The 27,820-nt window shown below is 37.7% G+C and overlaps 1 protein-coding gene across 1 annotated transcript in view; it reads right to left on the bottom strand.

Moving 5' to 3' along the window:
* Positions 1-27,820, bottom strand: part of ADGB (androglobin) — a 187,519-nt gene that overhangs the window by 45,609 nt on the left and 114,090 nt on the right. Inside the window, exons 21-27 of the mRNA XM_069599306.1 lie at positions 26,392-26,527; positions 25,627-25,764; positions 23,716-23,809; positions 18,382-18,516; positions 17,495-17,648; positions 14,015-14,202; positions 6,839-7,023 (exon numbers count right to left, since the gene is read on the bottom strand). Coding sequence (XP_069455407.1) covers positions 6,839-7,023; positions 14,015-14,202; positions 17,495-17,648; positions 18,382-18,516; positions 23,716-23,809; positions 25,627-25,764; positions 26,392-26,527 — 1,030 coding nt within the window. The remainder of the gene's footprint in view (positions 1-6,838; positions 7,024-14,014; positions 14,203-17,494; positions 17,649-18,381; positions 18,517-23,715; positions 23,810-25,626; positions 25,765-26,391; positions 26,528-27,820) is intronic.

The raw sequence follows: 27,820 nt of genomic DNA, 5'->3' as shown, positions 1-27,820 counted from the left end.
TCAAATGACTAATTTACATAAGTTCTTAGTCTTAGATGGAGTTCCCATAAAAATAAATTTCTTACATAGAAATATAATAAACTAGTTGTAAAATCTGTACATTGAGGATATAAAACATTGTTGAGAGAAATTAAAGATATATGTTCATGAACCAGAAAACTCAGTTTTGTTAAGATGCCAATGCTCCCCAAGTTTAACAAAATTCCAATAAAAATCTAAAGCTATAAACCATATGGTATACCTATACAATGGAATAACACTCAACAATATAAAAAGGAATGGAGTAGCAACAACATAGATGTATCTTAAAAACATTATGTTGAGTGTGCTAAAAGAGTATTTACTTTTTATGAAGTTTTAGAAGATGCAAACTTATTGTGATGGGAATGTGAACAGTGCTTGCCTCTTTGGGTATTGGGAAATTGAATAGAAATAGCCTGAGAGAATTTTTCTGGGTAACAGAAATTTTCCATATCTTGTTAAGAGTGTAGGTCACTCTGATAGATAAACTTATCAAAACTCATCAACTTAGATTTATTTTTTTGCTCTATGTAGATTATACTTCAATAAAAAATTAAAAATGAATCACACAAACTCCCTATCCTTTCCTTCATTAATTCCTTCAAATGTGTACTTAATCATTCATAACCCACTGTTATGAAAAATATTTGAAACAAATATAAAATAAAGAAAACATTTTCCTTAATATATGATAGTCTACACATAAATTAGAAAAAAACAACTAATTCCAATTAAAAAATGGGCAAAGCACTCAAAATTGTTTTCAAAGAAGAAAATATTAAAAGGTGATATATAAAATATATAAAAGTATGCTTAAACCACCCTAATGGTAAGCAAAAGATAAATAAACTTTTAGCATTCAAATTGAAATCAAAAATATGAAGAACCAAAAAATATGATAACCCTGTCATTCAGGGGAGTGGGTAAAAGAAGATAAATTTATGCAAACTCAACGGAGGGTAATTTGACAATATATACCAAAATCACTACTGTCTGTACCCAGTGACTCAACAGTTCTACTTCTAAGCATTTATCTAATATATGCATATTACATGTTTAGAAAAATGTCTATTCAGATTTCTTTAAAAAATTAAGTACTGTTTATATAAACTAATGATTAGAATGATCACACATCACTATCAGTAGGAGACTGCTTGCATTAATTATGATAAATCATCAACAAATTTGAACCTTATACAACTATACAAAATAAAATGTTTTACTACTACTCATACATATTTCTTCCTCAAATCCTCAATTGCTAGGATTTGAAGGAAAGTTGTGACTAACCTAGACAGCATATTGAAAAGCAGAGACATTACTTTGTCAGCAAAGGTCCGTCTAGTCAAGGCTATGATTTTTCCAGTGGTCATGTATGGATGTGAGAGTTGGACTGTGAAGAAAGCTGAGCATCAAAGAATTGATGCTTTTGAAGTGTGATGTTGGAGAAGACTCTTGAGAGAGTCCCTTGGACTGCAAGGAGATCCAACCAGTCCATCCTAAAGGAGATCAGTCCTGAATATTCATTGGAAGGACTGATACTAAGCTGAAACTCCAATACTTTGGCCACCTCACATGAAGAGCTGATTCATTGGAAAAGACTCTGATGTTGGGAAAGATTGAGGGCAGGAGAAGGGGACGACAGAGGATGAGATGGATGGATGGCATCACCCACTCAATGGACATGGGTTTAGGTAGACTCCGGGAGTTGGTGATGGACAGGGAGGCCTGGTGTGCTGAGGTTCATGGGGTTTCAAAGAGTTGGACACGACTGAGTGACTGAACTGAAGAAAATTTTGTGGAAAATTATGAATTTTATATTACCTTTACAGCATGAGTACTGATGTAAAATATTATTCCTAATAGGTATATGAGATATACAGACATGCTTTAAAAATTTCCATGAGATAGCAAAAAACCTAAAGAGGCTCAAGATTTTTGTTCCTAGCTCATTTCAAAGCCGTCAATATCTTTGCAATGGAATTTATTCCTTCTTTAGTACCATATAATGTTTGTTTACAGGCTTCCCTGGTGGCTCAGATCGTAAAGAAACTGCCTGCGATGTAAGAGACCTGGGTTTGATCACTGGGTCTGGAAGATTCTCTGGAGAATGGAATGGCAACCCACTCCATTATTCTTGCCTGGAGAATCCCATGGACAGAGGAACCTGGAGGGCTATAATCTATGGGATCTCAAGAGTCAGACACAACTGAGCGACTTAACACTTTACTTTTCCGTGTTTGCTTATAGAATATATAGCTTAATCTGTCATGTCCCATTTCACTACAAATATAACACACATAAACACGTTTTTCGCATGTATTTTTGGTGGGGGCCTTCCAGAAGTACATACAGCAAAAAATTCATAAATGGATATGTTTCCAAGAGAAGCACCTTAAAAAACATTTAGAAAGGAAAAGAAATTTCATATCTGCTTATATGACTCATAAACATAAACTAATAGCATTCTTTAAAAATAAGAGTCTGTCTGACATCTAAATAAAGAAAATATCTAATTTGTGATAGCTAATCTATCAGCTTCTATGGAGAAAATTTTCAATCTTTTCTGTGAACCATAAAAGAAGTCCTGAATAGATGGAAATAAATAGCCTTTACTTGCATAGAAATTCAATACTATGAAGGTATAATTAATCTATATATTCAAAGCAATCAGAAGGAAAATGCCATTTTTGGTTTCAGGGGAAATTTAAAATTCAAATTTTAAAGTTTATTTAGAAATACATTTATGAAATAGAAGCATCTTGTAAAAGAAGAACATTCTTGGATAATGGCTCGAATTTGGGGTCAATTTCTGAATTATGTTCTCATTATCTTTCTCCTCCATTGCTGTCACTTTCTTGGCCGGAAGTAAAAAAAATACCATTGTGTCAAATGTTTATGTGTGATTCTCTTGCTAAAGCTAACTTTTAAAGAAATTAATTTTTTTGAAGGATAATTGCTTTATAGAATTTTGCTGTTTTCTGTCAAACCTCACCATGAATAGGCATAGGTATACTTATATCCTCTCCCTTTTGAAACTCCCTCCCACGTCCCTCCCCACCCCACCCCTCTAGGTTGATGCAGAGCCCCTATTTGAGTTTCCTGAGCCATACAGCCAACTCCCATTGGCTATGTATTTTACATATGGTGATGTAAGTTTCCATGTTACTCTTTCCATACATCTCACCCTCTCTTCCCCTCTCCCCATGTCCATAAGTCTATTCTCCATGTCTGTTTCTCCACTGTTGCCCTGTAAATAAATTCTTCAGTACCACTTTTCTAGATTCTGTATATATGTGTTAGAATACATTATTTATCTCTCTCTTTCTGATTCACTTCACTCTGCATAATAGGTTCTAGGTTCATCACCTCATTAGAACAGACTCAAATGCGTTCCTTTTTATGGCTGAGTAATATTACTCAGTCGCAAAGAGTTGGACAAGACTGAGTGACTAGACTGAACTGAATATTACTCAGCCATAAAATGCTAACTTTTAAAGTGAAATAATGATAAGCTATATGAGCAGGAGGAGAAGGGGAGAGCAGAGGATGAGATGGTTGGATGGCATCCCCGACTCAATGGACAGGAATTTGAGCAAGCTCCAGGAGCTAGTGATGGACAGTGAAGCATAGTGTGTTGCAGTCCATGGGTATGCAAAGAATCAGACATGACTGAGCAACTGAGCTGAACTAAACTAATATAATAAATTACAGTGTTTATCATATAGTGTTTATCATTACAGTGTTTATGATACATGATAAACTACAGTGTTTATCATACAGAGTTTATCATTACAGTGTTTATTGCCTCTATGAATATAAATAAAAAACTTTGGAGAGTAATGTTAGGGACAACTAGTTACTTAAAGAAAAGATGTTAAGGCTGTAAACAGGATAGGAGAATCGCCCACAGGACCTGGTAAAGTTTTGGAATCACAGTATTCCTACATGAAGTAAAGCAAAAAAAAAAAAAAAAAAAAAAATCTGTACAACGTGGATTAGAGAAAAGAAAACAAAGTCATTTTCAAGAGTAAGAGTGGAATTTGGACCAGCAAAACCTAATAGTACCCTTACTGGTCTTAACATACTTGAAGAGAAATATGTATAAATATTATATTTTGTTATTTGGGCTTATCCAAATAAGTATATAGAGATGGTGCAGGCAGACTGGCATGAAAAGCCACAAAGCAGAAACATGAACTAGTACTGAAGACGATCCAGAGGATGTTCAGGGCTAAAGGGGAAAAGGTGGGAGGAAAGGAGACATGATCTGAATTAATTTGCTGTTTTAACTAAGTTCATTGTATTACTGATGTAATAGGGAATTTCCCACCTTCCTGTATCTAAAGCATGACATCTGTGCCCTAATTGTGTCATTACAAAGTAGTGTCTTCTCAATTCTCTGCTCCTCCAGATTTTCATTCATATTGGAAAGGAATGCCCCTGGGCTGCAATAACAGTTTCCAGGGTCAATAACAGAGGAGAAAGAGTCTTGATTTGGTTGCATTTATTTTAAAAAGGAGAAAGAAAAGAAACGTATGAATATTAGGAAATAGGCAACAGGTAAATTCTTTTTAGTAATTTGCTTATATACTTGAGATAATCAGCATAAATGCTATTGGGAATAATGCATTGGGAATAATGCAGGAAGTATGCCAGCCACCACATAGTTCTGCAAAGATCAGCTAGACAGTATAATCAATTTTAAAATAAAGCATGAAGGCAGAAATCAGAAAAAGCAAGCTTATCAAAATAAATGTAAGTGGATTACATCACCCCATTTCAGAGATTAGAATCTTAGATTTAGTGGAAAAATTACTCATTTATAAGAGAAAGGTTGAAAAGCTAAATGTGTGAACCAAAATGAACAGGCAAATGATAACAAATGAAGAATCAGCATTACTATCATAAAATCTATTAAAGTTGAAAAAATACTGCTTTATATTCATTTAAAAAATACAGCATATCAATAAATATAAAGCAAATGTATAACTTTTTGCAACTAACAATGTAACATATAGATATGTAAACTGGAAAATATTAGAGATAAATTTGTACACAGTTTACAATTAAAATAGATCTTAACATACTTTTTTCAAAAAATTACAAGCCAATAAGATAAAATATAAATGACAATTGAGATTTTAAATATTGCAACTAGCAAGTTTTCTTTTTATTATATACACATAGCGAGAATGTGCGTGTGAGTACACATATATTTAGACATCAAATCATTTACCTCTAAAATTAGAGAATAAGTGTTCTTTATAAACTTTAATGTAATACAAACCAAAACTGATTTGAATTAGGTTGCAGTGAAAAAACCTATCCAATGCTCAAAATGAAAATATATAAATCACACTAACTCCAAAAGTTTAAGTAGATATTAACAACAGAAGACCAGCTAAAACAGTTATTTGGAAATTATAAAAATATTATAATAGTTAAAAGTTAAAGGGAAAATATAATCTAACAAACCAAATAAAATAGTATATTCAAAACATATAGGACTGTATTGAAACATCATGGATAAATAAGTTTTATTTCAAGAATGTATTCCAAATTAAAAATTAATTTATGAGATGCAAAGGGATAAAATTTGATGATTTTTATAAACAAAGAAATAACCAATAAAGTTTCAAACCTATATTAAAATCCTTAGTTATCAATAGAGAAAAACTTTCTTAAATACTATAAAGGGCATTTATCAGAAGTCAACAACAATCATACTAAATGGTAAATGCTCTAAGCCTTCTTATTTAAGAATAAGAAGTATATAATCATCACTCTTATTTAACATAGGTTTGAAGACCCCAACCAATGTCACAAACAAGAAAAACAAATATCAATTACCAAAACTGGTAATATTCTACTTTTATTTAAACTGAGAATGTAAAAATGGACAGTAGAGGTGTAAAAGCTAATATGCTAACAGTATTTCTATTTTCTGGGTTGTATGATTACAAAGGATTTCTTGCTGCCTTGTTTATAATTTTCTATTTTTCAGCTTTCTACATTGGGCAGGTGTTACTTTTATAGTCATAATCAAGTTATTAAAATAAATGAATATATCTTACAGTATCACTGTTATCCCTTATTTCAGAAATAATTTTATTAGGTAAAAGCTCTTGTGAATATTACATTGCAGGTAATAATTTCAACATTTTTATTAATTTTAATAAGTAGAATATTTTCTAAAAATAATGCATTTGGAATAAAAGTAAAAAAAAAAAAAGAGACACAGATGTAAAGAACAGTCTTTTGGACTCTGGGAAAAGGCGAGGGTGAGATGATTTGAGAGGGTAGCTTTGAAACGTGTATATTATCATATGTGAAGCAGATCGCCAGTTCAGGTTCGATGCATAAGGCAGGGCACTCAGGGCTGGTGTGGGGGGATGACCCTAGGGGATGGGATGGGGAGGAAGGTGGGGAGAGGGTTCTGGATGGGGAACACATGTGCACCCGTGGCTGATTCATGTCAATGTTTGGCAAAAACCACTACAATATTGTAAAGTAATTAGCCTCCAATTAAAATAAATTAATTAATTAAAAATTATTTCAAAATAATAAAAATCTATTTCTTATTTGAAAATTTGATCGGGCTCAAGTAATAAAGTCTTTAAAGTGCAATTATAACAAATCTATTGCTCTTCAGGGATTAATGTCATGCACAAATGCAGTAGTTTTCTAAAAATACTATGGTATCAAATTTTACTGATTTTACTTGCTATTTTATCTTAAAATATTTTTTAACCATCAGTTACATAAATATCTGTTTATGAATCTATATATGACCAATTTTAAAAGCCAAACTTACACTGGGAGCTTAAGACTTTTTCATTCCCCAAGAAGTTAATTGCTGGTATGATAGCTTGACCCTTCCCAGTGGAGCTCACGATAACTTCTTCATTTTCTAAGATCTGTAGCTTGATGAATACATCTGGTTTGGATGTGCGTACGTGTATTGTAACAGGATGTGGCAATGCAACTTTAACTGAATACCTGTAAAGAAAAACATTCATCTTTATCAACAGTCTTTTCTTCAAATCACTAAGGAAATTGTATTATTTACTGATATGATAATCTACAAGTAAACCTACTTTATACAGTCAGTTAAAATCCTGGAAATATTAGTGCTGTTATAGACTTTGGCAAAAGATCCCAGTATGCTTGAGTAAAATGAAATTACGTATGAGCTGTTTATTACTATCACATCCCAAGCAGAGATATATAACATTTTATTTAGATATGACAATTGCACTCATCTCACACACTAGTAAAGTAATGCTCAAAATTCTCCAAGCCAGGCTTCAGCAATACATGAACCGTGAACTTCCAGGTGTTCAAGCTGGTTTTAGAAAAGGCAGAGGAACCAAAGATCAAATTGCCAACATCTGCTGGATCATCAAAAAAGCAAGAGAGTTCCAGAAAAACATCTATTTCTGCTTTATTGACTATGCCAAAGCCTTTGACTGTGTGGATCACAATCAACTGTGGAAAATTCTGAAAGAGATGGGAATACCAGACCACCTGACCTGCCTCTTGAGAAACCTATATGCAGGTCAGGAAGCACAGTTAGAACTGGACATGGAACAACAGACTGTTCCAAATAGGAAAAAGAGTACGTCAAGGCTGTATATTGTCAATCTGCTTATTTAACGTATATGCAGAGTACATCATGAGAAATGCTGGGCTGGGAGAAGCACAAGCTGGAATCAAGATTGCCGGGAGAAATATCAATAACCTCAGATATGCAGATGACACCACCCTTATGGCAGAAAGTGAAGAGGAACTAAAAAGCCTCTTGATGAAAGTGAAAGTGGAGAGTGAAAGTGGAGAGTGAAAGTGAAAAAGCTCAACATTCAGAAAATGAAGATCATGGCATCGGGTCCCATCACTTCATGGGAAATAGATGGGGAAACAGTGGAAACAGTGTCAGACTTTATTTTTGGGGGCTCCAAAATCACTGCAAATGGTGACTGCAGCCATGAAAATAAAAGACGCTTAATCCTTGGAAGAAAAGTTATGATCAACCTAGATAGCATATTGAAAAGCAGAGACATTACTTTGCCAACAAAGGTCCATCTAGTCAAGGCTATGGTTTTTCCAGTGGTCATGTATGGTTGTGAGAGTTGGACTGTGAAGAAGGCTGGGCACTGAAGAATTGATGCTTTTGAACTGTGGTGTTGGAGAAGACTCTTGAGAGCCCCTTGGACTGCAAGGGCATCCAACCAGTCCATTCTGAAGGAGATCAGCCATGGGATTTCTTTGGAGGGAATGATGCTGAAGCTGAAACTCCAGTACTTTGGACACCTCATGTGAAGAGTTGAGTCACTGGAAAAGACTCTGATGCTGGGAGGGATTGGGGGCAGGAGGAGAAGGGGACGACCGAGGATGAGATGGCTGGATGGCATCACTGACTTGATGGACGTGAGTCTGAGTGAACTCCGGGAGTTGGTGATGGACAGGGAGGCCTGGCGTGCTGCGATACATGGGGTTGCAGAGTCGGACATGAATGAGTGACTGAAGTGAACTGAACTGATGCACTCGCTGATAAAATTTGATAGATTGCAAACTACTGCCACATCGCACCTTTCCATCACTCCCTCCTCTCCAGTGGAACAAAGAGCACAACTGGCGATAGCTTTCAAAACTTCACTGTCAAGTGTTTTCTTTGAGCCACAAAAATAGAAATCAAAACTATTACTTATCACCTGTGCTCTCACCCTTTAACCATGCTGGTTGGGAACCTCTTGGAGAAAGAATGAAAATTCCTGACTCTGTCCCTTAATGCAGTCTAAGATCGCTCGACTTTTTGTTGGAGTTCTTTCCTACTTTAGGTGAATCCTTGCAAATGCTCAGGATTCTATAAACTTTCAGCTTCTCTACAAATTTGCCTTTCTCTCTTCTCTCTTCTGTATCTTGTTTCCTCACTTTACTACTTCTTGATTTTGGCTTTTGTACCCATGGAGGTCTCACCTGTTTAAAAACAGATCAAAACAAGACAAAAACCAAACTGAAAAATGTCTTCAATCAACCCTGCTGGTCAGCCTCAGCTCTATTTGACTCCCCAGCTTATAGTCTAAGAAGAGTCGCCAACTTCTACTGTCTCAGCTCATCACCTTCTACTCACTCACAACACTTCACTCTGCCCCCAACAAGGTGCTAAACTTGCTCTTGCTATGGTTTCAAGCAGCTTGTCACTACCCTACAGAAATCTCAGTTCTCATCTTCCTTGATCTCTCAGGGGAATTTGACAGGGTTGAATCAACCCTCATTTCTTCTTTCTTCAAAAACCTTTCCCCATGGGCATAACAGTTTTTGTAACTCCTAATTCAGGGGTGTTTTTTTAGACTTCTCTCACATCGACATTCTCATAAATACGACATTCTCATAAATACGAGGACAACTGGCCAGAGTGCCCTGACCGGTAAGGAAGAAGAGACTTTATTGACCTTTCTCCCCTTCCCTCTCTCTTTCCTCTCCTTAACTCTTCCTATCCTTCCCTGTTTTTCTAGTCCCCCAGTCCTGGATGCAGGAATCTGGTCAAAGGGCCCTCAGCCTGAGCTGAGGATTAGAGACTGATCACCTCCTCTTGGCAGAGAACTCGAATTCTGGTTCTGGTCTGGTCTGATTTCTGGTAGGGCCGAGTTCCAGTCCTCCCTTCTCTGGAGGCCCAGGGAAAAGTCCCATAACGCCTGGGCATCTGTAGGTGGCAGGAGACGTCTGTAAGGCCACCCCTTCCCCCCCCACCCCGGCCCCTTCTTCTTTCAACCTGGCTGCCTTTCCTCCCTTGAAATTCCCTGGTGGTGCAAAAGTTAAAGCGTCTGTCTGCAATGTGGGAGACCTGGGTTTGATCCCTGGGTTGGGAAGATTCTCTGGAAAAGGAAATGGCAACCCACTCCAGTATTCTTGCCTGGAGAATCCCATGGACGGAGGAGCTTGGTGGGCTACAGTCCACGGGTCGCAAAGAGTCGGACATGACTGAGTGACTTCACTTTCACTTTCACATTTGATATATTCTGTCCAGTATCTGACTCTTTTTGTACAAACTTCCCCAGCCACTTTAATGGGCAGAAATAGAATGATCATTTCCAAATCCATGTTTCCAACCCAGCAACCCTATGCAATATCTCTCATACATTTCACTGGCCTACCAAGTGTAACATGTAAAAATGAATTAATTGTCTTTCTCTTGCCCAATCAGCAAATAGAGTCCTCTTCCTGAAACCTCTATTTAAATAAACAACACTTACTCTCCAACAGTTTCCCAAGTCAAACCATAATCAACCAAGATTGTCCATTTCACTTCCTTGTCCTTTATTTTCCCTCTATATTCACTGTCACTGTTTGTTATAGGTTAAATTGTTTCCTCTCAAAAACCTGCTGGAGTCCTAAACCCTAGCACCTCACCATGCCACCATTCTTGGAGATGTTATCTCCCAGAAATCATCAAGTTAAAATGAGGACCTTATGAAAAGGAGAAATCTGGAAAGAGAGAGACACAGGGAGAATGATGCATGAACAGGAATACAAAGACCAGGGTTATAAATCAACAAGCCAAAGAATGTCAGTGACCAGCAACCTCTAGAAGATGGAGAGAGCATGGGATATTTCCTCCCTCCCAGCCATCAGCAGGAATCAATTCAGCTGACGCTTCGATCTCCCAAATTTCAGTGAAAGGGAATCACGTATTTAATCATGTGTGTTAGGTAACTATTCCAGTAGTAAAGCATGGGTGTGTAATGAATAGGGGCTTCCCTGGTGGCTCAGATGGTAGAGAATCTGCTTGCAATGTGGGAGACCCAGCTTTAACCCTGGGTCAGGAATATCTCCTAGAGAAGGGCATGGCTATGAACCCCAGTATTCTTGCCTGGAGAATTCCATGGACAGAGGAGCCTGGAGGGCTACAGTCCATGATGGTCACAAAGAGCTGGACACAACTGAGTGACTAACACTCATGTAATGAATAAGGTGGTAGAGAAAGAGAGGGAGAAATAGAAAATATAAAGAAAAAGTGAATGTAATGGAGACATGTATTCCAGAAACACAGTGTTTCTGTAGATAAAATATAATGAGACTGTGAAGTAGTGGAGGACACTGAGAATAAAGAGGAGGGCACAAAGATGAGAAGTGTGTGGGAATTAAAACCAAAAGCTCTGATAAATGAAAGGGAGCAGAGTCATGATGAGGACTACTTATCTATGTATTCTCAGGGAGATATGAGAATGTATAGATAAGTATGAAAAGAAGGATGAGTTGGCAGATAAGGAGAAATCTACACAAGAGAAAGCGAAAGAGGAGAGTAAAAAGTTGGCTTAAAACTAAACATTCAGAAAACTAAGATCATGGTATCCGGTACCATAACTTCATGGCAAATAGATGGGGAAACAGTAGAAAGAGTGGCTGACTTTATTTGGCTGGGGGTGGGGGTGGGGGCTTGAAAATCACTGCAGATGGTGATTGCAGCCATGACATTAAAAGACGCTTATTCCTTGGAAGGAAAGTTATGACCAAGCTAGATAGCATATTCAAAAGCAGAGACATTACTTTGTCAACAAAGGTCTGTCTAGTCAAGGCTATGGTATTTCCAGTGGTCATGTTTGGATGTGAGAGTTGGACTACAAAGAAAGCTGAGCGCTGAAGAATTGATGCTTTTGAACTGTGGTATTGAAGAAGACTCTTGAGAGTAACTTGGACTGCAAGGAGATTCAACCAGTCCATCCTAAAGGAGATTAGTCCTGGGTATTCATTGGACGGACTGATGCTGAAGCTAAAACTCCAATACTTTGGCCACCTGATGCGAAGAGCTGACTCATTGGAAAAGACTCTGATGCTGGGAAAGATCAAGGTCAGGAGGAGAAGGGGATGACAGAGGATGAGATGGGTGGATGGCATCACTGACTTAATGGACATGGGTTTGGGTGGACTTTTGGATTTGGTGATGGACAGGGAGGCCTGGCGTGCTGTGGTTCATGGGGTCACAAAGAGTCGGACATGACTGAGCAACTGAACTGAACTAAACACAATAGAAGCACCAGAGATGGGACAGAACAAGGAGAGAGCAAAAAGAAGGAAGAGTGTTATGAAGGATGTTTAATGAAAGTCAAATAGGATAACTAAGAGCCTCTCGAGGAAGGTGAAAGAGGAGAGTGAAAAAGTTGACTTAAAACTCAACATTCAGAAAACTAAGATCAGGCATCCAGTCCCAACACTTTATGGCAAATAGATAGGCAACAATGGAAACAGTTCAGTTCAGTCTCTCAGTTGTGTCTGACTCTTTGCAACCCCATGAATCACAGCACGCCAGGCCTCCCTGTCCATCACCAATTCCCAGAGTTCACTCAGACTCACGTCCATCGAGTCAGTGATGCCACCCAGCCATCTATTCCTCGGTCGTCCCCTTCTCCTCCTGCCCCCAATCCCTCCCAGCATCAGAGTCTTTTCCAATGAGTCAACTCTTCACATGAGGTGGCCAAGGTACTGGAGTTTCAGCTTCAGCATCATTCCTTCCAAAGAAATCCCAGGGCTGATCTCCTTCAGAATGGACTGGTTGGATCTCCTTGCAGTCCAAGGGACTCTCAAGAGTCTTCTCCAATACCACACTTCAAAAGCATCAATTCTTTGGTGCTCAGCCTTCTTCACAGTCCAACTCTCACATACATGACTACTGGAAAAACCATAGCCTTGACTAGGCAGACCTTAGTCGGCATAGTAATGTCTTTGCTTTTGAATATGCTATCTAGGTTGGTCATAACTTTTCTTCCAAGGAGTAAGCGTCTTTTAATTTCATGGCTGCAGTCACCATCTGCAGTGATTTTGGAGTCCCCCCAAAATAAAGTCTGTCACTGTTTCCACTGTTTCCCCATCTGTTTCCCATGGAGTGATGGGACTGGATGCCATGATCTTCGTTTTCTGAATGTTGAGGTTTAAGCCAACTTTGTCACTCTCCTCTTTCACTTTCATCAAGAGGCTTTTTAGTTCCTCTTCACTTTCTGCCATAAGGGTGGTGTCATCTGCATATCTGAGGTTATTGATATTTCTCCCGGCAATCTTGATTCCAGCTTGTGTTTCTTCCAATCCAGCGTTTCTCATGATGTACTCTGCATATAAGTTAACAGTGAGACTTTATTTTCTTGAACTCCAAAATCACTGCAGGTGGTGACTGCAGCCATGAAGTTAAAAGATGCTTGCTCCTTGAAAGAAAAGCTATGACAAACCTAGACAGCATATTAAAAAGCACAGACATTACTTTGCCATATAGGTGTGTATAGTCAAAGCTATGGTTTTTCCAGTAGTCATGTATGGATGTGAAAGTTGGACCATGAAGAAGGTTGAGCACTGAAAAATTGATGCTTTTGATGTGGTGTTGGAGAAGACTCTTGAGAATCCCTTGAACTGCAAGGAGATCAAACAAGTTAATCTTAAAGGAAATCAATCCTAAATATTCATCATAAGGACTGATTCCAAAGCTGATACACCTAAAGCTTTGGCCACCTGATACAAAGAGCTGACTCATTAGAAAAGACCCTGATGCTGGGAAAGATTGGAGGTATGAAGGAGAAGGGGATGACAGAGGAAGAGATGGTTGTATGGCATCACTACATGGATGATGATGGACATGAGCTCAAACTCAGTGGACATGAGTTTGAGCAAGGTCTGGGAGTTGGTAATGAACAGGGAAACTTGGCATGCTGCAGTCCACGGGGTCGCAAAGAGTCAGACACGGCTGAGTGACCAAACAACAACAAAAATAGGATGAGAACTAAGAAACCACACATGCAACATAGGCTGGATCTTACATAACATTTATACAATCATATTGCTCTCTGTTTTCAAAAGTATAAAACTGAAGTTCAAAATTATGATTTTACCAAAAGATTTATTATTTTTGATAGTATCAATATTTAAATAAAATATTTAAATTTAAAGTCAACTATTTAATACAATATATTGATACTTTACAGGAATGCATTTCCTTTCTATTACATACCTGAATATAATTTTCTTATCATTGGGTATGTAATAATCTCTGATTTCCTTTATGGCAAAGGTATTACATGGAGGGTCTCGAGACAGGCACGGGAGTGGATGATAAGAGCCAATGAGGCGCAGTTTCCATCGTGAGGATGACACATACATGTCACCAGTATATGCTTCAGCCACGAATGTATAGCCTTTCTACAACAAAGAAGAATTACACTGAAGTAAGTAATATTGTTACTAGTTTTCAAAGATACAATGTATGCGTTCACTAGGGTTGGTAGTATAGTGGTGAGCATAGCTTCCCTCCAATATATGGGTGGTGCTAAGTCGCTTCAGTTGTGTCTGACTTTGTGCGATCCTACGGACTGTAGCCCGCCAGGCTCCTCTGTCCATGGGATTCTCCAGGCAAGAATACTGGAGTGGATTGTCATACCGTCCTCCAGGGGATCTTTCTGACCCAGGGATTGAACCCATGTCTCTTATATCTCCTGCACTGGCAGGCAGATTCTTTACTATTAGTGCCACCTGGGAGGCCCCTTCCTATATATGGCTTCACAGTACTAAAATGCTTTATCTTAATATACATAAAAATCTTCAAATTTCTTAACAAGTGACAAATCACTTAGTATTATGTTTTGAAATCCCTCTTAAAAACTTCCATCTTACATGTTTTTGGAGAAAATGGAACAGTCTAATATTTCTGTTTGTATGTTTCCCTAGCCATTAAAAAATGCTTAACTGTGGTAGATGATTACTACATTTCCTTCTAATTCTTCTAATTCTACCTAAGGCAAGTTATTATTATTATTATTTTATCATTGCCTCCTGGATTAGCCCAATAGCTTCCTACTTGATTTTCTTGTCTTTTCAGAATCACCTTTCTAAATATGAGATGAAGAAAGCAAAAGAGTTTATGGAAATATTGTTCCCTTGGTATGATGAGTGGCAAGTAAAGCTACTGAATTAGCAGAGGTCTGGTTCCATGGAGCCCAGTTGTGAGCCTGGAGATGAGCTCTTTAAGTTGGAGAAAAGAAGCAATTAAGGAACCTGGGAAAGTGACAACACACAGAAGTTCAAAGCGATTCTGAGTTTATAATTCCAGACATTTCTAACAAGGCAGGAAAATACAGGTTTTGTATGCTAGTTGCTCTCTGATGCAGAGAAAACTCTCTGATGTTTACGGTGGTTTAGTTGCTAAGTTGTATCTGACTCTTTGCAACCCCATGGACTGTAGCCCACCAGATTCCTCTGTCCATGGGATTCTCCAGGCAAGAATACTGGAGTGGATTGTCATTTCCTTCTCCAGGGGATCTTCCGGACGCAGGAATCAAACCTGGGTCTCCTGCATTGCAGGCAGATTCTTTACCAACTGAGTTTGAGGGAAGCTGATGTGTTTAGATTTCCAGAAACAAAAATTAGATGTACACAAGAGAGAATGAATTCATAACACTCCAATAAATGTCTCCAAATAGTAACTAAAATCCCAATACCTGTAATGAGCTCAGAATTGCAACACCTATAAAGACTTTCGATATTATGTTTGGGGCAAGTAGAAAAGGGAGATAAATTATGTATGCTAAAATATTTTTACCTGCAAAGATTTACTGTTGCTTTTATTATTTGAGCTTATGGGACTAATGTATTAAAGAAGTCAAACAAAATTACATGACTCATTTCATGTTTGTCTAGACTCAGAGAACAATTTTGAGAGAGAATAAAAGATTTATAAAATAGTAGGATAGATATATTGATAAGTGATAATCTAAAGCTAAACTAGTGATAGGATTTGAAGAGAGAATTTGGCAGTTTTAAAGGATCTCAAGACTCTGGAATAAAAGTGTAACATAACAGAGTACCAAATACTGAGAAACCACGCAGATTAAGTACTTCACATCACAGGTTATGGTCTTTGAAAAATTATGAAAAAAATGTCAAATTATTCTGAAGGATTGACTGTGTACCAGATTTTTTTTTTAATTTAGACCCTAGTTCTATGGATATACATTAGAAAAGGTTGACCTAAAATGGTCTACATATATGTCAAATGCCTTTGCAGTGCCAAAATGCTATTGCAATCATAGACTAAAAACAATGGGGCAATCATTATCCTTTAGGTGGGTTGGAAGTCTTTTTCAAGGCTGTTCTGTTCAAGAAGTTCTGGGAACTACATTGTAGAAAAGCTGAGTAACTTGGAGAAATATTTGAAGACCAAGAATTGTGATGAAAGGAAAACCATGCCACAAAAAGGATGACAGAAGCTATTTTGCTATTCATACAGCTCTATATTTTCCTCCACATTCTCTCTATTTTGTTCTAAAACAAACACAAGATGAAAGGGTAGAAGACAGGAAATATTTGAGAGAGGGAATGGCTATGTTTGTTGCAAATTTTGGAGAAGGCAATGGCACCCCACTCCAGTACTCTTGCCTGGAAAATCCCATGGACGGAGGAGCCTGGTGGGCTGCAGTCCATGGGGTCGCGAAGAGTCGGACACGACTGAGCCACTTCACTCTCACTTTTCACTTTCATGCATTGGAGAAGGAAATGGCAACCCACTCCAGTGTTCTTGCCTGGAGAATCCCAGGGACGGGGGAGCCTGGTTGGGCTGCCATCTATGGGGTCTCACAGAGTCGGACACGACTGAAGCAACTTAGCAGCAGCAGCAGCAGCAGTGTGTTCTCCTGAATAGTGACTCAACGGCATTGTTTAAACCTACCCCCAAAGTTTGTTTACTCAAGGAAGGGAGGTTTACAGTGGAGCTACTAAGCAAAGCTAAACCAAACCCAAAGTATGCTACATGTGAATAAGAATCAGAGTCTTGTGCAGTTCTAACTAAATACCCAACTAAAGATCTCTACCAAAAGTAAGTATCAATGACTAACATGATCAGTATTAGTATACTTATCTGGTGAAGTAAAGAGCTCATCTCTAGAATTTAACGACATCTGTGAACTGAGTAGAATCTCCCTTTGAATGAAATCACCTTTCTCTTATGGATCTTTGAGACCTTTGATTTCCAATTACACATGTAAGAAATTTTTACATTCAAAGGAAAATCTAGGCCAAATTTGGTGAGTGGCTGTGTAAACACAATCTTCAAACATATTTAGGAATCAAACAAAAAACCCAGTGGGAAACTGAGGCAACCTGATGATGATTTGGTTTAGAGATAAGACTAACTGTACTCTTTACCTCCATTTTCATTTTAAGGGTTTGTATGATTTTATAATTTTAATAATGGAGATTTCTAGCATTTTCCTTTCGTCATATTTTCTTTGGAGAAAAGATAAGAAGGGGACTAAACGGTGAATGTTCTGGCACTCACATTAAGTACCTATTGCTGTCAAATACACGAGACTTCTCTGCAGAAAGACCAGGGCCTAATTATGGACTGAAAACACATCTGTTCTACCTTCTGCTGGAAACCCTCAGGGTGCTGGCTTCTCACTGTTATTCTTTCAAATGAGGAGAATCATTTTAAACCTACCTTATTTTTGGTATAAAGATAAGGCACCACTTTTTGGAACACTTTTGGCACTTGTTCCATTGTGTCATTGTTAACGATGTGGAGCATACAGACTGGAAGTGTAGTATATACTTTGGGAACCAAAATCATATCTTGAGGAACCAAAAATGTTTCTCTGTAATTACAAAAGAGTGAAGTTTCCCTTGGCATGAACATCATAAAGAAAGTTTGAAATTAGGTTTGAAGCCAAGAAATAAGAAACAATAAAGTTGCAAATAACTTAAAGGTACACATATTGTTTTCCTTTAAAATTCTAATTAATACATTATTTTTTCATGCAAATGCTAACCTTTTAAGAAATCCTATTTATAAATAATTTGTGATTCTAACATGCTATTGCTTGGAAATTAAATGATTCATTTCTATATTGAAAGCATATCAGTTTAATTATGTGTGCATGCATAGTCGCTCAGTCGTGTCCAACTCTTGAGACCTCATGGACTGTAGCAAACCAGGCTCCTCTATTCATGGGATTTTTCAGGCAAGACTACTGGAGTGGGTTACCTTTCCTCCTCCAGGGGATCTTCCCAACCCAGGGATTGAACCTGCATTTCCCATATCTCCTGCATTGCAGCTGTATTCTTTACCTGCTGAACCATCAGAGAAGCCACATTCATCAAAAGATCTAATAGCTAACTTCATATTCTTCATATTTTGTTTAATGAAACATGGATAAAATTTCTATAATAACTCATTTATGCACATCACATATGGAACGAATTTTAACTAAGTTCCAAAAGCAAGTTAAACGTTCATGCTATTACTACTATCACAAATAAAACTCTCTTTATATGAATATTTTATACCACTTAGGGATGATATTATTTGCCAATATATGATTGCCTCACCTGAAAACTATAAACCAAGTATTTGGTGGCTGGTCTGTGTAAGTCACAGTATAGTCAGCAAAAGCAATCTTAGTTTCTTCATCTTGATAGCATGGATAAGATTCCATAGATTTGCACTTGCTTTTAAACATAAGCCTGGAAAGATAAAAATAATTTAAGTATCAATGGCAAAGCAATTTTTGAAATAAATTCTATTTATAAATCCCTCCTCCAAAACAAACCCAGCATAAAATATTGCAGTCCACTGTTGGATGGATTAAGTACTTCATCAAATGAAGGCTCGTTGTGTGTGGCTCAAAGGCAGAGGTGACCATTTCAGGTCAACCAGGATGTCTCTCAAAAGTGCCCAAAGTTATCTGAAGTTTTTAGTTGAAGGAGAACCTAATTCATGACTCTGGGAGTAATAAAAATTTACAGATGGGAAATCAGCACCTAAGATCAAGCTATAAGGGTGAGAAAATTAGAAGCAGGAAAACTAGCAATAAAACTGAATAGGAGCCACTGAAAGTCTGGGGATTCAATGTAGAGAATAAATATAGAATGTAGTTTACAGTGAGGAATTGATTTCCAAAAAAAAAAGAAAAAAAGATTTTAAAATAAACCCTAAAAGCAAAGGCCATGAACAAGGGGAGAGTGCCAGAGTTTTCCTTGTACATGATTTCTAGTGCAACTAGGTTTTTCCATGATTGCCCTGCTGGAAGGCTGTGGTATATTCCAGAACACAGTGGAAATGATCAGGGAGATCCTGGGTCCTGTAGCTCCCACCCAGCCAGGAGCCAGAACCAGCCTCAGTAGCACTAGGAGCCTCAGGAGTCAGTTCAGTTCAGTTCAGTTACTCAGTTGTGTCCGACTCTCTGCAACCCCATGAATCGCAGCACGCCAGGCCTCCCTGTCCATCACCATCTCCCAGAGTTCACTCAGACTCACATTCATTGAGTCAGTGATGCCATCCAGCCATCTCACCCTTGGTCGTCCCCTTCTCCTCCTGCCCCCAATCCCTCCCAGCATCAGAGTCTTTTCCAATGAGTCAACTCTTCGCATGAGGTGGCCAAAGTACTGGAGTTTCAGCTTTAGCATCATTCCTTCCAAAGAAATCCCAGGGCTGATCTCCTTCAGAATGGACTGGTTGGATGTCCTTGCAGTCCAAGGGACTCTCAAGAGTCTTCTCCAACACCACACTTCAAAAGCATCAATTCTTTGGTGCTCAGCCTTCTTCACAGTCCAACTCTCACATCCATACATGACCACAGGAAAAAACCATAGCCTTGACTAGACAGACCTTAGTCGACAAAGTAATGTCTCTGCTTTTGAATATGCTATCTAGGTTGGTCATAACTTTTCTTCCAAGGAGTAAGCGTCTTTTAATTTCATGGCTGCAGTCACCATCTGCAGTGGTTTTGGAGCCCCCCAAAATAAAGTCTGTCACTGTTTCCACTGTTTCCCCATCTATTTCCCATGGAGTGATGGGACCGGATGCCATGATCTTCATTTTCTGAATGTTGAGCTTTAAGACAACTTTTCACTGTCCTCTTTCACTTTCTTCAAGAGGCTTTTTAGCTCCTCTTCACTTTCTACCATAAGGGTGGTGTCATCTGCATATCTGAGGTTATTGATATTTCTCCCAGCAATCTTGATTCCAGCTTGTGCTTCTTCCAGTCCAGCATTTCTCATGATGTACTCTGCATATAAGTTAAATAAGCAGAGTGACAATATACAGCCTTGACATACTCCTTTTCCTATTTGGAACCAGTCTATTGTTCCATGTCCAGTTCTAACTGTTGCTTCCTGACCTGCATACAGATTTCTCATGATGCAGGTCAGGTGGTCTGGTATTCCCATCTCTTTCAGAATTTTCCACAGTTGATTGTGATCCACACAGTCAAAGGCTTTGGCATAGGCAATAAAGCAGAAATAGATGTTTTTCTGGAACTCTCTTGCTTTTTCCATGACCCAGCAGATGTTGGCAATTTGATCTCTGGTTCCTCTGCCTTTTCTAAAACCAGCTTGAACATCAGGGAGTTCACGGTTCATGTATTGCTGAAGCCTGGCTTGGAGAATTTTGAGCATTACTTTACTAGCATGCGAGATGAGTGCAATTGTGTGGTAGTTTGAGCATTCTTTGGCATTGCCTTTCTTTGGGATTGGAATGAAAACTGACCTTTTCCAGTCCTGTGGCCACTGCTGAGTTTTCCAAACTTGCTGGCATATTGAGTGCAGTACTTTCACAGCATCATCTTTCAGGATTTGAAACAGCTCAACTGGAATTCCATCACCTCCACTAGCTTTGTTCGTAGTGATGCTTTCTAAGGCCCACTTGACTTCACATTCCAAGATGTCTGGCTCTAGATTAGTGATCACATCATCATGATTATCTGGGTCGTGAAGATCTTTTTTGTACAGTTCTTCCGTGTATTCTTGCCATCTCTTCTTAATATCTTCTGCTTCTGTTAGGTCCATACCATTTCTGTCCTTTATTGAGCCCATCTTTGCATGAAATGTTCCCTTGGTATCTCTAATTTTCTTGAAGAGATCTCTAGTCTTTCCCATTCTGTTGTTTTCCTCTATTTCTTTGCATTGATTGCTGAAGAAGGCTTTCTTATCTCTCCTTGCTATTCTTTGGAACTCTGCATTCAGATGCTTATATCTTTCCTTTTCTCCTTTGCTTTTCGCCTCTCTTCTTTTCACAGCTATTTGTAAGGCCTCAGGAGTCTTTTGTATAATGTTGGGTATTAGCTGGGACAGAAGGTATAATGATCATAGACTGTTTTCTCTGTAGAGATCTAGACAGAGCTAGAGTTGCTCTTGGCTTCCACATGGTAGATGGCTTGACTGTACTGTCAGTGGGAAGCAAAGCCATAGAGATCCTCAGGGAGGACAGGATTCACCTGCTGTTTCTGATGGCTGGTCTTCGGTAGTGGAAGGAAAATGATAGGTTTATATTTGCACACCCGTGTCTTAGTTGTGTCCACTCTTTGCGCCCCTTTGGACTGTAGTTTGCCAGGCTCCTCTGTCTATGGGGTTTTCCAGACAAGAATACTGGAGTGGGTTGCCATGCCCTTCTCCAGGGCATCTTCCTGACCAAGAGATTGAACCCACATCCCCTGTGTCTCATGCATTGCTGGTGAATTCTTTATCCCCTGAGCCATCAGGGAAGTAGGATATTAAAAAGCTTTTAAAAATAATTATAAGAACAAAGACCAGGTTGGTTATATCTTCTGGTTCACGTGGCATTTTTTTGGTACTTTCTATATAAACAACCATATTGCCTGTAAATGGTGGTTTTATTTCTTCCCTTCAAATTCTACTGACACTTAAATTGCTTTATTACCTTTTTGCCCTTTTCAGAATTTCAGGATTACCTTGAATAGAAGTGTTTGGGCAGGCATCTTTATCTCATTCCCCAACTCAAGGAAAAGCTTTCAAACTTTCACCACTAATTATGTTTACAGTAATTTTAAAAATATACTAGGTTCCATAACACATAAAGGAAAATCTTCTCTAAACTTAGTTAGCTAAAAATTTTTAAATTTTGAATTTGTGTTGCTTTTTTTCAAATGTTTTTTTCTGAACTTATCTGAAGGACCAAATGATTTGTTCCTTTTCCCTGTTAATGTGCCTAATTAATGCATTTCCTAATGTTAAACCACCCTAGCATGTCTCAGAGTGGGAAACCCACTTAATTAAAAGATATTATCTTTTTATATCATTCCAATTTTGATCTGCTACATTTTTTCATCTAATTTCAAGAGGGTGACTGGTTTGCAATTTCAGTTTTTTGTTTTCTTTCTTTCTTTCTTTCTTTTTTTTACTATGTTTGCTGAGATTTTAAAATCAAGGTTTTGAGTTGGTAAATGTTTCCTCTTCTTTTCTGTTCTCTATAAGATGTGTAGTATTAATCTTATTTCTTAAATTCACTAGTTGATCCACTTAGCACATTGCTAGAGAATATATTATGCATCCTTGCCTTATTAGCATTTCATCTAGATTATTACTTTTACCATTTCTGCAGTAATGCCAGAACTTTAGATCTCTGCAGCTCCATTTACCCAATTTCTGCATTTTGCATTGCTAAGGTTAAGATTTTACTCCTACATGTAGCTATTAGTCTAATTGTCCTTTGGAAATAATATGTCTTATTTCTCTGGTAGCGTTGAAGATTGTTCTTCTGGCCTTTGGTTTCTAGCAGTTTGACTATGATAAGTCTAGGTATGGTTTTCTTTGTGTCCTTCCTGCACAGACTCTGCATGCAAAACCTCTTGAAAATGCAAGTTGATGTATTTTATCAGTTTTAGAAGTGTATCAGCTATTATATTTTTATATTCTGGTACTATAATGATATAAATATTGGACTTTCTAAGCATGCCCCACATTTTTCTTAGTTCTTTCCTTATTTTCCACGATTTTTCTATTGACCTGTCTTTCAGTTCACTATTTCTTCCTCTATTCTGCCTGATATGCTGTTAAACCAAAACATTTTAAATTCAGTTGTTAGAAATTGTATTTATGTAATCTCCATTTAACTGTGCTTTATTAATCTAAACTTTTAATTTATTTTCTCTTTATTCTTTATTTTCTTGAGCATTTCCATAATAGTTACTGTTAGAGATTTGGTCTGCTAGCTCCTACATCAAAATGGTCTGTTTCTTTTATATAATTTGTTGTTGTTCAGTTGTTAAATTGTGTCTAAGTCTTTACAGTCCCATGGACTGCAGTGTGCCAGGCTTCCCTGTCCTTCACTATCTCCCAGAGTTTGTTCAAACTCATGTTCGTTGAGTCAGTGATGCCATCCAACCATCGTATCCTCTGTTGCCCCCTTCTCCTCCTGCCCTCAGTCTTTCCTAGCATCAGATTCATTCCAAGAAGATTAATGGTTAAAATGCAGTTTTCCTAAGGCCCAATTTATCTCACACTTGTCCCTGTTTTTAGAGTGCTGTTCACCAGGGATTTCAAGTGATGGCTTGCACTGCTGAAGTCTGGTGTGCTACAGTCCATGGGATTGCCAAAGAGTACGACATAGATTAGCAATTGGACATTAAAAACAACAATAGTCTCCCCTGGCAGGTCCTAAACTTTTAACTTTTGTCTCCTGAGCACCAAAAGACTTCAAGAAACTCTGCTTTGCTTCTCAGAGTTTTCCTGCTTAGAACATTAGATAAGTATAGTGAAGACAAATAAGAAGTAGTAAGTGGGGAAGTTCAGAAGCAATGGTATGTTTCTAGCTGTAGTGATTAGGGGAAAATCCTACAACCCTACAAATATGGTGGCATTTGAACTGGAACTTGGAGGATACCAAGATACTGCAAAAAAAAAAAAAAAATCATTACACTGCTTTACCTTAAGAGAGAAATGGCATACTGTTCCATATTCTGTTCCAACACAGCCCAAACTTTCTGAAGAGTATCTGCAACACTGGCATTTTCCTTTGTATCTAAAAATAACAATATAAAAACTGTAAGGTGCCTGAAAAATCATCTTGTTCTAAGCCCTCCTTTTATAGGTGAAGCACTTGAAACTCACAAGTAAGGTAATATCCAGAGTCAGAAGCTTTACTAGCAATAAAACCATGTTTAAAATACAAAGCTATGAACCTCTAGCTGAGAGTTCTGATCATCATTTTATGCTGTTTCCCTTCATCTCTAGTTAAAAAATCATAAAATGCTCTTTGATCTAATTGAATATACTCATCAAAGAGTTTACAACAAAAGACCACTTATCACAGCAAAAAAGTCCTTATGAATGCTCTTGTATTAGAAACTATAATCCATCCATTTTTTTTCTAAAGAACAGTGGCTAATGGGATCTCACTGAAGCTTAACCTAAAACATAATCCACAAAAGGCTTAAGAGGACATGATCTGACAAAAAAATGTGAATACATCATAAGCGTGTCAAATTTAACATGTCAGAAACTGACTTTTTTTTTCTAATTATCTTAATTTCTTCATAGAACTTACTGGTATCTGAAATCATTATCTTAATATATTTACTTTCCATTGCATGCCTGGGACCACTATAACACATTCATCAGAGCAGAAACCTTGGAAGTTTTACTAATTTCTTTAAGGCCAGAACATAGAATATTTCTGCATACACAAGAATTATTCAATAATTATATGTTGAGTGAGAACACAAATATTATTAAAAAGCTGCTCATTTTTGTCTTTATAAAGAGAAAAAAATTATTATATGAATATACTTTTTACAGTATGTATGGACAAACAACAGGGATATTTTTCTATCACAAATCTATGCAATGCAGTTTGTTTAACATTTATGGATCTACAGTTTTTACTGCTTTGATGAACATTTTGATATTTCTCATTGTTTCAGATGCCTTTACAACAAAATGTTTCAAAATACTCAAAGAATTCTATAGGAGGCAAGGCTTTTCATATAAATATGTCAACAAAATTTACAGAATGAAAATAATTGAATATAATTTTTTTGCCTTTTGCAGTGTTTTCTTTTGAGCTGATAAAACAGATATTTTCACAAACAGTTTCATATACAAAAACATATTTGATTTGATAAATATAATAATACATTTTGAATGTGTTTTATGCTAAGTGTATGATACCATGGACATATGTGGAAACATCTTCATTTAGTTCATTCATGCATTCACTTTGAAAAATGGCCTAGAAATGTAAAATTATCTATGACTTAGCTGAAACTGACTGCTGTGCATTCGGCTAGGCACTGGGGATGAATGGGAAAAAGGCCAGTTTCCTGTTTTTGAAGAACTCACAAAAGATTGGGAAAACACAGCTGATCATTCATTCAGCCAGTATTTGCTGTGTGCTCAGTCTGTGTCAGACACAGACTAAAGCCACATTGCACTAAACTGCAGGAACAAGAGCTTGAGCATACCTACCTACACCCTGAACTCAATAAATTTCAATATTTATAGAATTAAAAACAATTAGCTGAGCCATAGAGTTGAATGAACCTAAAATACTTTTTGTTAGCATGTAAACAAATATTCATCTTTATTTATGCAGGGGCTTCCCTGGTGGCTCAAATGGTAAGGAATCCTCCTGCAATGCAGCAGATCTGGGTTCAGTGCATGGGTTGGGAAGATCCCCTGGAGAAGGGAATGACTACCCACTCCAGTATTAAGGCCTCCATGGACAGAGGAGCTGGGCAGCCTACAGTCCATGGGGTTGCAAAGAGTCAGACACGATTGAATGACTTTTACTTCACTTATTTATGCAAGTTCATTTTATAAATGATTGAAAGAGCATACCTGGTGTTCTCGCTTTCATAAGCAATCTGACATATGTTCCTCTCCACATGGCTTGAATTTTAATTGCCGCTGCTACTTCCTCTGGAGAATAGTCTTTATCGCTTGTTGGCACACTGTACTTAGCATCTACCCATTCCGCTAGAAAGAGAAAAACAAACTTTGGACTGAAAGGTAATCTAATCTCTACTTCAGTTTTCACTGCCTTTAGCTTTCGAGGCCATCTGATGCGTCTGCCACAATGATAGGTTTGTTCTTATATATTTAACGTTGCCTTCTGCAGGTGGTTCCTTTTTAGAATGTAAACATTCTGGAGAAGGGAAATGCTAAATATTGACACTTTAGTGAAATACTGTTGAATTCCTCTGTGAAAATGGCAAGAAGGGTCTCTTCAAGTTGAAAAAAAAAAAGTTAAAATCGTGGGAATAGAGCATTGGAAAAGGAAGAAATGAGGGGTACTGAGATCAGAATATCTTCAGAATCCCTCAAGTTGTACTATATAGATAGGTGACGGTCTGCTTTTTAAGGTCAGGAACAAATAAAACTGGGATATTCTGGGCTTCCCTGGAAATACGTGGAACAGGGGACACATGTCAGATCTTTGGAAACTTTTGAGCTTTCTCAGGGCAAAGCTTGAACCCTACAACTGTCAATACTGACATATTCTACCTAGGTCACAAAAATTTTGGGTGCATTTTCCTCAAATTATGTATCCTTTATAAAGCTAGGAATTTCTTGGTCACATAAACACCTAAAATTAATTAGTACCTAAAGAAGCTTCTTCCAAAGAAGAATCGAGTAAATCCAAGTCCAAAACCACAGCGCGGAATGCAAATTTGGTGTTGGGTGGAGGTTTTGTTATTTGAGCTTTTTTCATTAAACGCCATAAAGAAATATGAAAAACCTGAAAAAGATTGAATGTATTAGTATATTTTCTAAATCAAGAAAATACTCTTACATAGTCAGAGAGGCTCTGAAAAACTTTCTGTTTCTCAGATATACACACCATCTAACAGAAGACTCTTTGAAGACTCCCTCATCTGGTAAGAGACCAAATTTATTTAACATCTGACAAATTTTAACTTAATAAGATTTGGCTTCCCTAGTGGCTCAGAGGGTAAAGCGTCTGCCTGCAATGCAGGAGACCTGGGTTCGATCCCTGGGTCAGGAAGATGCCTTGAAGAAGGAAATGGCAACCCACTCCAGTATTCTTGCCTGGAGAATCCCATGGACAGAGAAGCCTGGTGGGCTACAGTCCACGGGATTGCAAAGAGTCAGACACAACTGAGCTTAGAATACCGCCAGGGCGACATTAGCATGACTGGACAACAAGAGACCAAATTTATTTAACATCTGATAAATTTTAACTTAATAAGATTTAATCAACACAATGTTTATAATATATATTTAACCAAAATTAATATTAAATTAATTGAGGTGATACAGTGTAAGATAAAAAATAATGTTCTTATGCCTAAGCAACTTAAATACCAGGTTTCTCTTATTCTGAGATGCCATTTATTGTAAGATACACTATTAATTCATGTGCTTCAAGAAAGAATATATGCCATTCAAGATTTTTATCACTTTCTATCATCTGTGAGTATTTATTTCCTATTCAGAAACCTCTTTTAAATTTATTTAGGCATAACTTTTTCATCACATGTTACATTTAAACATATATGAAAAAATAAAATAAACTACATATATTGATACCGACCCTGGTGGCTCAGACGGTAAAGCATCTGCCTGCCGTGCGGGAGACCCGGGTTCGATCCCTGGGTTGGGAAGATCCGCTGGAGAAGGAAATGGCAACCCACTCCAGTAATCTTGCCTGGAAAATTCCATGGACTGAGGAGCCTGGTGGGCTACAGTCCATGGGGTCGCAAAGAGTCGGGCATGACTGAGCAACTTCACTTCACTTCATTGATTAAGTATTCAAAAAATGTATTCATACTCAGACTCCTACTCTTGCAAATCACTTTTTGCAAGCACTTAACATGTGTGTTTTCTGTACAGTTATGTTCTTTGTGTTGTTGAAAGATGCACCAGGGTCTAAAGAGCATTCTTCTTTTGTCCCTGACTATTTTCTTAAGACACTGACTCTCATTCGGGAAGTGTTGATGCCAATTCATTCTTTATTTCACCAAAGAGGACTGGTGGAAGGTTTCTAGACTACAACCAGAACACATATGCC

The sequence above is a fragment of the Ovis canadensis genome, chromosome 8, assembly GCF_042477335.2.
Source record: "Ovis canadensis isolate MfBH-ARS-UI-01 breed Bighorn chromosome 8, ARS-UI_OviCan_v2, whole genome shotgun sequence".
Taxonomy (NCBI): Eukaryota; Metazoa; Chordata; class Mammalia; order Artiodactyla; family Bovidae; genus Ovis; species Ovis canadensis.
This window is presented reverse-complemented; position numbering and strand designations above follow the sequence as displayed.